The sequence below is a fragment of the Haplochromis burtoni genome, unplaced genomic scaffold, assembly GCF_018398535.1.
Source record: "Haplochromis burtoni strain Fernald_Lab_line unplaced genomic scaffold, NCSU_Asbu1 Contig_525, whole genome shotgun sequence".
Classification (NCBI taxonomy): domain Eukaryota; kingdom Metazoa; phylum Chordata; class Actinopteri; order Cichliformes; family Cichlidae; genus Haplochromis; species Haplochromis burtoni.
In genome coordinates, this window is record NW_024582886.1 from 31,940 (window position 1) to 45,616 (window position 13,677).

Here is a 13,677-nt window from a genome sequence, read left to right on the forward strand (position 1 = left end):
TGCCAAATGGTCAAGGAATACTTTATTTTATTAAGTTTGGTCACGCCTCTCAAAAGCATCATGTTTGTCATAAGTAAAATATTAAACAAGTTAAAGTTCAGCTTTTCAGCAGAATCGGCCTTCATAGATGAAGAGCTTTAGTCCGTCTGAAGGCTGCGTTACAGTCTGTAAAACCGATGTCAGTGTTTCTTCCTTCCTGTTGATGAGCTGATGTCTGTATCTTACCAGAAATATCCACAGTACACTCTGACAGTACAAGCAGCAGATATGGCAGGAGAAGGGTTAACTGGACAAACCAAAGTCATCCTCACGGTGACAGATGGCAGCAGTAATGCTCCTGACAGCAGCAGCAACGTGGAACCCAACACTGCACGTGTTTTTCCAGCTATTTTCTTCACTGAGAACAACAGAGGACCCTATCCTATTAAGTTAATTGAAGTAAGAGAATCTGATTCTGAAATTAACTTCAGACTTTTGTTTCTGCACAGGATGTCTCTGTATTGGTTTACTCGAAGGTTGAATAAACTGGTTAAACTGAAACAAGTTATGAATCGAATCCGGCCATTGTCTCCTTACTCTAATAGTGTCATCAGCAGTTAGGTGGGTCGCTTGTAAAAATATTACTTCAGCTTTAATTTGTCGAGTCACATTATTCATGCTTCATATAATTCTCGATCCAGAGGCGTAATTACACTAATTCATAACTCAGTACCATTTAACCTTGTTAACATTATTAGTGATTGTTATGGCAGATGTTTTATTGTCCAATGTGAGATAGCCTCACAAATTGAACTTAATACATATGAATGCAATAATGACAACCCATCTTTTTTTAGAAATCTGTTTTGTTATTTCCAGGATATCTCATTATTGGGGGAGATTTTAATGGCACACTTTATTCAAGTGTTGATAAATCAAGTGGAGTCAATTCAGCTCATAAGCAGTCTAGAAAGGAAATACTACAATTTATGACTGAATTCAATTTAGTTGATGTTTGGAGAAACATGCACCCAGATAAGATTACTTTCTCTTGCTACTCTAGCACTCATGGGACCTTTTCCAGAATTGACTATTTCTTACTTTCTGCATTCTTGGTATCCATGGTAACTAAATCCTGGTGTGATAGTATTGTCATATCAGATCACTCCACCGTTTCATTTCAACTATATTTACCTAGCTTACCATTATTTACCACCAGATGGCGACTGCAATCTTTCTGGTTGAAAGATCCAGAATTCTTGGAACACATTGGAAAGCAAATAGATTATTACTTTGCTTATAATACAACTCAAACCACGGCTACTTTAAAATGGGAGGCTTTCCTGAGAGGGCAAAAGACATTGAGGAAGAGATATTTATATCCAAATCTAATGCTCCAATTCTAGAGTTAAATAAACTCAGAGCTAAATTCAATATTTTGTCATTAAATAAAGCTACTAACAGTTTAATAAGACTGAAACAGTCATATTATGAACAGGATGAAAAAGCAAGTAAAATACTGGCTTGGCGTATTAAACAGGCTCAGGAAAGAACAATAAATTCTGTAACTACAGATGAAGGACAGATCACAGCTGATCCTAAACATATATGACTCTTTTTGCACTTTTTATAAACAGCTATACAAAACTGAGCATTTAAATTCATTTTAATAAAAAAAATGATTTTTTTAGATCAGCTGCATTTTCCTAGAACGGTATGGATGAACTAGGGCTTAATATAAGAGTAGAAGAAATTACTAATGCTATAAGGAACATGAAAGGGGGTAAAACTGGACCTGATTATACCAATACTGATACCAATAAAAATATACAAAATATTTAAAGACAGTTTGATCCAGCCCTTATTGGATATGTATCAGGAATCATTTGAATCTGGGTCTCTCCCACCCTCCATGTAATATTGCAACAATTACACTTTTACTGAAACCTTTTATTGAAAGCCAGCAATTAATTGCAGTTCTTATAGACCAATTTCACTGTTGATTAAAAGATACTTTGCAAATTATTAGCTACGAGACTAGAGACACTCTTGCCTAATATGATTCACTCAGACCAGAATGGCTTTATCCAGGGGAGGCAGAGGTTTCACAATATACGGAGGGTCATGAAGATCATTTATGAGGAAAAATAGACCAGAGACAATGCATTAATCTCAATGGATGATGAAAAAGCCCTTGACAGGATTGAATGGCCATTTTTATTTGAAGTTTTGAGAAAGTTTGTTATTGGAAACAGATTTTTTAAATGGATTCAATTGATATACTCCAATCCTCAAGAAGAGATTTTAACTAACGGTCTTTTTCCCGCACCATTCAGACTCTATCGCGGTACTACACAAGGTGCCCTTTGTCACCTCTCTTGTTCACCTTGGCAATTGAGTCTCTTGCAATGCCAATTTGGAATCATAAAAACATATCAGGAATTAAAGTAGGCAATGTTGACCACCGTATTGCCCTATATGCAGATGATATGATCCTGTTTTCAATAAAAATGAACGACAAAATCCTCCAGTTTCTGCAAAGTCCTCCCTTTCTGCAATCTGAACATGGGTTTACTTATCTAGGTGTGAAATTAATTCCCTCAATTGAAAATATTCTTGCATCCAATTATAATTCCTTAACGACGTCAGTTACTACACTCCTAAATAGATGGACGAAATTACCTATATCTTTAACTGATCGTATTAATATACTAAAAATGTAAATTTTGCCCAAATATCTTTACCTTTTTCAATCAATATCTCTCTCTCGACCAAAATCTTTCTTTTAAGATTTGCAAAAACTATTCTGAAACTTTATCTGAAATAGCAAAAGACCAAGGCTCAGAATCTCCTTACTATACCTTCCTTATGAAAGAGGGGGTTTACAACTTCCTAATTTAACGTGGTACTTCTGCTCAAATCAGAGTGGCAATGTTTTATTTTGAGCAGACTCCAGTGTGAGTTTCTATGCAGTCTACAGAAATCAAAATTCCCCCTAACTTATATCTTTTCTCAGCCAACAGGAAAGCACTACTTAAGCAAACTAAGAACCCTTTTTTTAAAAACACTGTAATGATCTGGTATGAAACACATAACTACTTGGGAGAAACGTCACAACTTTCTAGGTTCACTCCAATATTTGGAAATAACAGCTTTCCTCCTGGTAGGGCGGATGCAGGCTTTAAACTTTGGTTCAGTCAAGATATAAGAAAAGTGTCTGATATGTTTAGGAATAATACTCTTATGGCTTTTGAACAGCTTAGAAGTACATTTTCTATTCCTGTCAAACATTTCTTTTTAAATTTCTTCAATTAAGAAATGTTATCTTAACCACACAAGGTAACAGCTTTGAAATCCCCACCTACTCCTCTCTAGAGAGCACAGTTATATATCATCTAAATGAGAGAGGCCGAGTTTCTGCATCGTACAAATTATTTATGGAAAATTCCAAAGAATCAATGCAGTCTATTTTAGAGGCTTGGAGGAATGATTTGCAAATGGATCAGATGACGATTGGTATAAATCATGCTTCTTGGCCCAGAGTCAGACAATTAATCTAAACTACTTCAACATAAATGGTTAACAAGACAATATATTACTCCATCAAAAATGCATCATTTTAACCCAAACATCCCAGACACCTGTATTAAGTGTGGAGTGGATAGGAGTTCTTTATTTCACTGTATATGGGAATGTCCACATGTGAAAGTTTTTTGGGAAAAGGTAATAAATCTGTTAAGTCCAATCATTGGTGATGTGATTCCACTCGATCCCAACATGTGTATTTTAAATATATACACAAATAATTTTGTACTTGCTGCAAACAATAGAGCTCTGTTAACGATCGACTTTTGGAAGCCAAGCGCTGTGTTGCTATGTGTTGGAAAAATCAAAGAATATGTGGACTATCTCAGTGGTTTAATGGACTGACATCTATACTATCTATGGAGGAAATAACTTATGCATTAAGAAATAAACAGTTTTGGTCCATATGGTCAAAATTCTACAGCTTTTTGGTGAACTGTAACGTATACACTGTGGACTTAACGGCTTGAAGTGCTGACTTGATTTGTATATCTGCCCTTACCTTCTGTTATGGTTTGTTTTGTTTTCTGTTTTATCATTATGCATTTTTTTTATGTCCATGGTGTATTACGTAAAATTTGTTAAAACTAATAATGGGCTAATAATAAATGTTTAAAAAAAAGTACAGCTAAAGACCTCTGCACAACTGCTTTACAATAGTTGTTGTGCAATATTATAACTGTAGTCAGTGAGAGTGGTTTAACCTAATCCTGGTGTGTTTTGTTTAGATACGGTCTGATGAACATCAAAAGCAGAATTTACATTACAGCATCACTGGTCCAGGAGCTGATCAGCCTCCTGTTGCCCTTTTCACCATGAATAGAGACACTGGCAGTCTGTATGTCACACAGCCAGTCGACAGAGAGGAAGTAGCCCATTATAAGGTAAAGTGACATTTTTCTTGTGTTAAAAAATACTCCAGTAAAGGTAAAAGTACTGAATCAACCTCTTTACTTAAGTGAAAGTGAAAAAGTACAAGCTCTGAAATGTACTCTTGGACCACTTGAAAGCAGTGTTTTTATGCAAAAGTAACTGAATCTATTGATGTATTAACATAAGAATAAAATAATGTTACTGCTTCAGAATGTAAATGCTATTTGAATCTAAATTAAAATACAAATGAATTTGCAGTGAGAGATGTAAACCTTGGGCCCCCTCTTCAGTTCAGAGGTGGTTCACATAAACAGGCTCCTTGACTCCTGCTCAAACCAGCATCCTCCCTGTCCACCATCTTTCAACATCTTACAATGCTGTGGTTGCAGCCTTTCCCCAACTCTCTCTGGATGGTACTCATGGCCAATATTTCTTCCACTTAAATGTTACGTCCAGATGAACACGTTTTACAAGTTTTATAGCTTCTCTCCCATTTATACTGCATCAAAGTATTAAGTCACAGAAAGACAACAGGAAAGTGTGGATGTTTCACTATCTACCAAAGATATTTATGGTAGTTCTTTGTAAGAAAATAGATTATAACCTTTTGTTTTATAATTAAAACATAGTCTGAGCAATGAGCTGTCAGAAGTCTTTCTAATAATTTAAGCCCAAAGAGTTGTGCTGACAGATTTTTTTATTTTATTTACCACAGCAGCAGCAACAGGTGTGGGTTTGAGTATGACCCGCAGCCCTTTGCTGCATGTCTTTCCTTCTCTCTGTCCCAAAATGTTCCTATTATTTTGAATAAAAGCATTAATGTACATTGTTTATTCTCTTTTGAACAACATAATTTTAATGTGATTGTATATTGGCAGCTACAAGTGCATGTCGTGGCAGAAAGTGGAGATCACCAGGAGGTCATGAGTGTTACAGTTAAAGTCATCGACCAGAATGACAACAAACCTGTCTTCTCTCAAAACACCTTTGAGGGACAAGTTGCTGAAAACTCAGCACAAGGTACTGATAGTGTTTTTAATTTAAGCTTGCTTGTCATGTGTGCTTGTTTCACTTTTACAGGAGAAAAAGGAATCTGTTGCTAATAGTTACAAGGTACTTTATTTGTAATTAGATTCAGTAAAGTGGGATGTGTACATTGAAAACCTACTATAAATAAAAGATAAACAAAGCCTGAATGACTGTTCTTAATTCCTACTTCTGAATTCTTTCTCTCCAGGTTCTGAAGTGATTAAGGTCGAGGCTACAGATTCTGATGAACCAGATAATGCCAACTCAGATATCCGTTACCGTATTCTGAGGCAGGACCCGCAGCTGCCCAGTGACAACATGTTTGAAATCAACTCAGTTACTGGAGCCATCAGTGTTGCTGGCACTGGACTAGACAGAGAGGTTAGCCTTCTAACGCATTCAGTGACAGTAAGCACACTGGCCAGCTCGGGATAAGGGGACCCACTTATGACTGGCATACAAGGGATTTAGAAAAAAAAGAACAACTATTAAGTTGGCAGTTTTAACTTTTCTTTTCCCCTGTACCACTTTTTTACAAATTAAAAACAGCTTTAACAAACAGCAAATTGTATCAAAGAAGCAGGAAAAGATCACGACTTCATTCCATTTTACTTGTTTAGCTGATATCTGTCCACTTATGTCCACTAATTGAAGTAGGCTAACACAGGTGTGTCAGTGTAGACAAAGTTAAATATGATCTGGTGCTGTCTCAAAGATATATGTTCAAAAATGAAATAAAACTGTCTCTTCTGAGTGCAACTGGAAAATAAACTCCCTGGCTCTCATTCTGCCTATGCTACCACACAGTTAGTGGTTAGCTTCATAGGGTGGACAGCATTATAGCATTAGATGAATCTGCAACATTAAAATGCACCAAAGTGTCTGTCAGCTCTTTCTGGTTTCAGAAAAAAGCTTGATTCCATATATTCCTGTTGCTAATAATCAACTTGAAAACTTTGTTCTGCTGGGATGTTGTCACATGACACTGTCAGTTCTATGTAAACAGAAATTAGTTAGCATATTCCACTGAACTTTAAAATGAGAAGTATCTCATCAGAGTCTCCTTTGGATACAAACTGATGATAGAATGTTTTATCCTTCTTGTTGATGAGCTGAACTTGTTATATTTCTCCTCCAACAGAAATATCCACAGTACACTCTGACAGTACAGGCAGCAGATATGGAGGGAGAAGGGTTATCTGGACAAGCACAAGTAATCATCAAGGTCAGAGATAACATCAATGTTCTCTTTGTCACTAGAGGGTCTTAATAATCACTCCACGTTTGCAAATTTAGCCGAGGTGTCAAATAGATTCTGGGCTGGCCCAGTGTTGGGCACCGTTGCTCTCAGTGTGGTGATGTCAGCATTACTACAAAGGAATGAAATGCTCTTTCCTTGACACGTTTTCTGAGAACACTTTTCATGAATAGTGTTTTAATAGTAGTTCAGGATTATCCAAAATTAGCTTAAAGCTATCAAAATAATGCAGAGAAACAAGGTGTGTTAATGAGATGTTGTGCCATATCAGGAGGGCTGTGCTTTCATGTTGTATAAAACCAGGCTACATATTAAAAAGATATTTGTATGTCCAGTATTGACCTTGGAAAAACGTAAAGTTTCTTGATTAACTGAGGGCTAAAAACCAACATCAAAAGTAAAAACAGGATAGCAGTAGCAACATTGTCACTGTGAAAATGCTGCCCCTTGTTTTCAAAATGTGGTAGTTGGCAGTCGGTTGTTGTTTTTAGAGGCACTTTAAAAGCCTGTGTTTGAATAACAGGTGGTGCAGAGCCAGTAGTCCTGGAAAAGCTTCAGATCTCCTGTTCCTGTTTGGTAAGTTTAACTACATCTCATTTTTTAAACTGAATTGTCCAATAGTGAACTACACTAATTGTCATCACTTCCCCCATTGAAACATTTCTAGAATTAATATTAACATCACCTAACTTCTGACAAGAAGTAGTGCTTCTTAATTAACCCACAAGGAGCTGGCACTCTTACCTTACTGTTACAGAATCTACATTTCTGGATAGAACAAAATTGAAACAAAAATGGAGCTTTTTAAAATAATAAACAAACAGTAATTTCTGATTTGTTCCACTTACTGCATTTCCACTGATCCTGAGTCAGTTTGACCCCTTGAAGAAAAACATTGTTCACCCTGGTTTGGTGGCTCCGTATTGATATGCTAGAAACTTTTGTTGTGTTTTACCCAAAACAGAGCATGAAGACATCAGAGACATCTATCACTGGCTGATTCTACATGACGCTCTCTTCATATGCATGTGTGAATGTTAGATAAAAAGCACTTACATAGAAAAAAGTGCTTATGTGAATGGGTGTGAATGATCAAAGCTGGTTTGTCACTGATCATGTGACAATAAATTCCCAGCATAGTTATTATTCACATGTAAGCATTTTGTAGGTGGTGGGAAGCTCTGCATATGTGTCTTAGAAAACTTCCAGGGGGAGCTGTGTATCTGCTGCTTTTCTTTTCCATGATTATTGTAGCGAGCACTCCTTCAAGTGATTTTCTTGCTCTGTTTGTCAAAGAAAACAAAAGATTCAAATGGTGTAAACCACAGTCAGCAGCTGCATAAACAATAGATTTGATGATGTGTTGGAACATGATCATGCTGTCACTGAGGAATATACTTCTTTATAGTAACTGAAACATATATAACTAATTAAGAGTATTGGTATCCGAACATAAAAGTTCACAGTTGGTTATGTCCAAAAGTATCTTTAAATTCCAAAGAAATTAAGTACTGTTACTTTGTCTTGATGCACACTCAAAATAAAGTACTATTACATCCACTTACAAGTTTGTGGAAGAAACTTGTAAGTGGATGTTGTGTAGAGGAAGTGTATGATGACAGGGATCATTTTGCTGTTGCATGCCAAATGATATTTCAGATCCAGTTACCACTTCATGAATTGAAAACACAATCCAGTCGATATTGTCTGGTTTAAAATATACTTGGTGCTGCATATTATTTTTACTTAATAACAGGGTTTGACTGCAATTATAGTTTTTATTCATATCATTTTTAGTGAGCTTTTCCCAGCAAATAGACTGACTAACACAGATAAATATATTCCTGCAAAAACTATCAACGCATGTCCGCTTTGACTCCAGAGAAATCCTTATTCAGCCTAAAGATCAGAAAACAGAACTATCTCTATCATTGCACCAACCTTTACATTTGTCAAATATCGGTTTTTTATTACCTATAGACATATTACCTTATGTCTCAACATAAGAACCACATGAGTGCTGGGAACCCAGGTTACCCACCAGAAAATGGCATTGTGACAAAACAGCCAGTGTTAATCACCAGTAAGTTTTTTAACATTGTGGCCCAATACCGTATAGTCACAGTTCTTTTAATATGGCCTGCTGCATAAAACACAAATTAAATAATGTATATGTACTATACATGTATAAGAAAGGAAAATGGGATTGTTGCTCTTTTTTTTTTTTTTTTACAGTAACTGTCTATCTCTTGCTCTTGCTATGCTGCCTCTTGTATCCTTTCAGTCAAAGCCAATAAAATTAAGCATTGAAAATCACAAGGTTGAAACTGGGACTGTTTTTTATACACTATCATGAAAGCATAGGAACACAACACTCTAATTTGGTGCTCTTGCTTTGTAAACTTGGGTTCATTTTGATCATGCATGAAGAAGAAAGTCTGCCCAATTGAATGTTATTCATATACACTGCTGCCCACTAGATGGCGACAAATTCACATGCATTAGTATAACCAAACCATTAACAGAAAACGACCTCATTTAACATGTCTGACAGGAAAGAAAAGTGAAACCATAGACCTTTATAATAACTTTCCTATTTCAACAGTGGGCAGCGACTGGTTCAGGCTTCCCGGCTGCCTGTCACTGCAAGTCGCAGCTTGTTGGTGGAGTAACGCCATGTTATTTAAAGACGGTGAAGTCCAGCCTGCTGACTATGTTGCTTTCACTTATAGGTCTGAGCTCTCAGTGCACTGTGTCAGGCCAGCACAGCGACTCACTCACTTTACAAAATCTGGTCTGTTGGTCATGCATGTGTGAAATAATACGAGAAAAATATCGTTAATTTATTGTTTTGGAAAAGATGTTTGCAATTTTTTGCTTTGTGCATGATTTAGAGAAGGCAAAGGTATGAGGATTGCCATTTAGGTTGTTTTTTCTTCTTTTTTATATTCTTTTTCATATTAATGTTTTATTATATCCAAAGAAGTTTAATTTCAGAATGAACTTCTTGTGTGCAAATATCAACTGCACTAAGCTACATATTTTGTTTAACAATATCTTTGGAATATTTTTAATAGCAATAGTGAAACCAAAAACAAAACAAAATAACTGAACGAAATCAACCTAAACAAGAAGAGGAACAACAATCTGCTCATAAAGAGGCTGAAAAGATTTAAGTTGTGTGCCACCCCAACTGTGATGTCATCACGCCCTTTTAAACAACAAAGTTTGATTTGAACATTGAATCAAACAGGCCTCTAATGTGAAAGGGTCTCTAATAATGCTGACCATTAGAGCAGGGGTGTCCAACTCCAGGCCTCGAGGGTCGGTGCCCTGCAGGTTTTAGATCTCACCCTGGGTCACCACACCTGAATCAAATGATTAGGTCATTAGCAGGCCTCTGGAGAACTTCAAGACATGTTGAGGAGGTCGTTTAGCCATTTAAATCTGCTGTGTTGGACACATCTAAAACCTGCAGGACACCGGCCCTTGAGGCCTGGATTTGGACACCCCTGATTTAGAGAATCACTGTCAACTCTTTTTACAAATTTTCCTTTGTGATTTTCTTCTGAAGCCATTTTGATTAGGACTTCCATAAAAAACAAGGAATCAAACTGAAAGCAAAGTCTCCAACAAACAAGATCAGACAAGTGGGCCGTCTGTAGTCTGTATTCCGGGAATTCAGACTCAAACATGTTCCTGTCTGTCTGCTGGGTGTTTGGTAGCAGGTTATTAGCCAGATATACGCGATAAACTAACTGTGGATTAAACTGTTTGTTTTGTAGTCGCTCTTCCTGCCTTAGTTAAAGCTTTAAATACACCAGTGTTTACAAATGGTTTACTTCAATTTGCAAACCACGCAGAAAGACAGTGAAAATGGAAACAATAACAAACAGAAACAAACAACAAGCTACGTAAAACCTGTTCTACATAATTATCTGTTCTTTCAAGGCAGCTGGAAACACAAAACTGGGATTGTCACCTGGATAAACTTGTTGGCAAACATTTACAAATGGAGTTGAGTTGAGTTTCTGGGCCAGACTTCCTTTAGATATACTGGCTCTTGAAAATGTTTGGCTCTTTAGCTAAATGCTAACTGCATGCTGTTTGCAGTTATGGGGAAGTGAAACATACGGGAGCTGGAAGGATTTTGTGAATAAGAAAACATTAATATGCATGACTTGACTGCTGGTATTGTTTGTGCTTTCTGACACTTTAAAGTGAATGATAAAGAGACCTGAAATAAAAGCACATGTGATATTATTGTCTTGCGAGCCAGTTGTTCCTGTTTAGCAAGCCTCTGCTGTCTGCAGCGAGTGAGGCAGTTTTACAGCTGCTGATAAGCCAGGCTCTTGCTTCTGTTTGCAGTGGAACAGCTTAGCTGAAAGGCACAGAGGTGTGTCAGTTACTGAAAAAACATTTGGGGAAGGTTTTGTACCAAACATTGACATAGTTTTACCAGCATATTCACAGTGGCTGTTGCCAGGTAAAACCAGAGAATAATGCCATTCCTGCCCTACTCTTGGATTTGCTTCCTGTGTTTACTAATGTCAATGACTGTAATTCTGAAAAAGAGCCACACCTATGCTCGCACCTGAATGACAATAGACAGGCCATTAAACACACACAACAAGCACATGCAGAGGTAAAGATTAGAGGTGTGGTCACAAGATTTCTTAGAGATAAACAGCAGACGGGCCTCGTCCTCAGGCTCCAGTCTGCCAGGGATTAGGATGTGGTTATGGGGGAGATGAAGAAGAATTCTTTTGGTTTGTGCCAGCCAGTTTCCATGGATGTGTTTTTTTTCTTTTTGCTCTTTGGTTATTGTTAAAGTGAAGTCGTTACAAGAGTTGTTTTTCTGAAAGCATCCTGGCTTCATAGTACTAGGCTAAATTGTTAGCGCAGCGCAGTGTGTTTAGAGACACTCCCAGCAGGAGAAAACATGTCAGCACAGGAAGTGAGCAGCCTGAGGTATATTTACTGCAAACATGTTCAGTGCCGTTAGCTGAGAGCTCAACTCATTTGAACTCTGGTGACACACGATCAGAGAGAGAAATATAAAGGGAACCAATGCAGGTTAAAGCTTGTTGAACGTACGTGTTTAATAATGTGGACTTTTGAGTCCGTTCCTGAGATTGAACCTGGGATGTTGTGCTTGCTACATTATGGAAGAGCGGCTCTTAACCTGTCTATGCCCATCTAAAAAAAAATAGTGATAACGTTAATGTTTACAGCCTGTTACAAAAGACATTTCCACCTACATAACAAGTGTATAGTGGCTGATTTTTACTTATTTATTTGTAACCCAGCCCTCCATCAGGCCTGGGTGCTATGATTGACAGATCCAGCTAACAGTTGTTTGCTTGCCTCTACTAGTGCCTACTGCCTCTACAAGTTGAAGTGGCTCACTGAGAGAGCTTTGACACACTCAACAGAACGAAACCAAAACTCATTTCGTGTGTACCTTACGAATTTGCGTGTCATCCTTGCGCAGGGGCCATGCTAATCTTCTCTGTATCGTATCCAATTTAGCGTACGCGCTTGCCGAAGCAAGTGTGTACCTTACCTTACCTCCTCATGTCAAAATGGCTGCTGCCACCCCCCTTTTTCAATCTCACATTAATACAAAAGTGATGACCTTCTATCACTTCTGCTGTCTGTGGCACCTGTGTCCACCCATTCCTTCTTAAGCTTCCATCTTTGACAACAGCTCAAATTTACAGTTAGACTGTAAAAGGGCTCAGTGTGACTAATCAAACAGTAGGCTGTTTTTAGTGGCAGATTAACATGGTCTTCGAAGCTTTGTGGTTTGTGTGTGACTGAGTTAAACTAAACTCCAGTGTGCGTGTTCATGGTAATAAAGGAATGTTCCAGTGAGCCACACTGGCTGTGTTTTAGCAGTTTTTGGACAACAAGCACAGAGCAACAAGGCCAGCACACAGGCGTGGTGGTATATTCACCTTTCCTGGAATCCCTTATCATTAAGGGAATTTTTCATTGTTACTGTTTGGCAAGAACACTTTCCAAAAATTATATTTACGTTTGCAAAACAGACCATTGTTTCGCTTTGTGTTTGATTCTATATAAGATAACTTCCCTTGCACTAGCAGGACTTTGTATTTGTTAGCAGTTCGTGTGGATTTTGACTCCATGAAGCAGGGCGTGTACAGATAGTTAACCAGTTAATCTAAATGTTTCATACAGTTGGCGGAGATGCAGACAGTGTTCTTTGATAATAATATTTTCTTTCTTTTTCTTTTATCAGTATAACAATGGAGGACACATCATGTGTGTGGATGCAATAGGAGAAGTCCCCACCACCATCACAGGATATGGGAACACTGTTTCAACACAGCTTCTGGTTTCCCGCTATCACAGCATGACTGACAGGCTCATCCCAGCATGAGTCACAAAGCCTCAGGGCAATGACACATGGGAGAAACAGGAAGTTGTACAGAAGGAAAGCAGCAGAGCATCATCTGACTGGCAATCATGTGGATCACCCTTTCACTCACAGTGATGCTGTTATTGGAAATGTTCTAACTCCCCCTCTGTCATCGTCACAGTTTCAACATAACTGTATATGGAAAAAGATTCTGTTGTCATCGTCATCTGTATTTAAGTCGAGACCTGAGATGGCAGTCTGCAGCCACTTTCAGAGTTCAGCATTTCAACATTAAGATTTTGTCTCTCTGCTGCCTGATGATTTGAAGGAACAACCTCAAAACATGAGGAGATTTTTCAAAATGTGCATTTTCTTAAATCTAAAAATCTCTTTTTGGATTTCCATTTTCAGCATAATTATTTCTGGTCCTTTGGTACAGTTGTTTTAGGTTTATTTTTTGTTTTTATTAAAAACTAAATGAATATACATTTTTATTTTTTTCAGAAAAAGCAGCTATCACCACTTTTCTGTGTCAGACTGATGTCATTTCCATTAGTTTTCCAGTAAC

At 37.5% G+C, this 13,677-nt stretch overlaps 2 protein-coding genes and 1 non-coding gene across 3 annotated transcripts in view; 2 read left to right on the forward strand and 1 right to left on the reverse strand.

Annotated features, from left to right (window-relative positions):
* LOC102314556 (cadherin-1) overlaps positions 1-13,677 on the forward strand; it is a 41,903-nt gene that overhangs the window by 7,469 nt on the left and 20,757 nt on the right. The gene's annotated exons all lie outside the window — the stretch shown is intronic.
* On the forward strand, positions 83-7,783 carry LOC102313954 (blastomere cadherin). The gene is made up of 7 exons (XM_005948288.3): positions 83-438; positions 4,293-4,448; positions 5,316-5,457; positions 5,675-5,847; positions 6,608-6,691; positions 7,248-7,300; positions 7,689-7,783. Exons 1-6 carry the CDS (start codon positions 211-213, stop codon positions 7,263-7,265), a joined length of 801 nt encoding a protein of 266 aa, XP_005948350.1. The 5' UTR covers positions 83-210; the 3' UTR covers positions 7,266-7,300; positions 7,689-7,783.
* On the reverse strand, positions 12,174-12,279 carry LOC121812313. Its single transcript, XR_006052990.1, has one exon. It is a non-coding gene; the product is annotated as a U6 spliceosomal RNA (small nuclear RNA).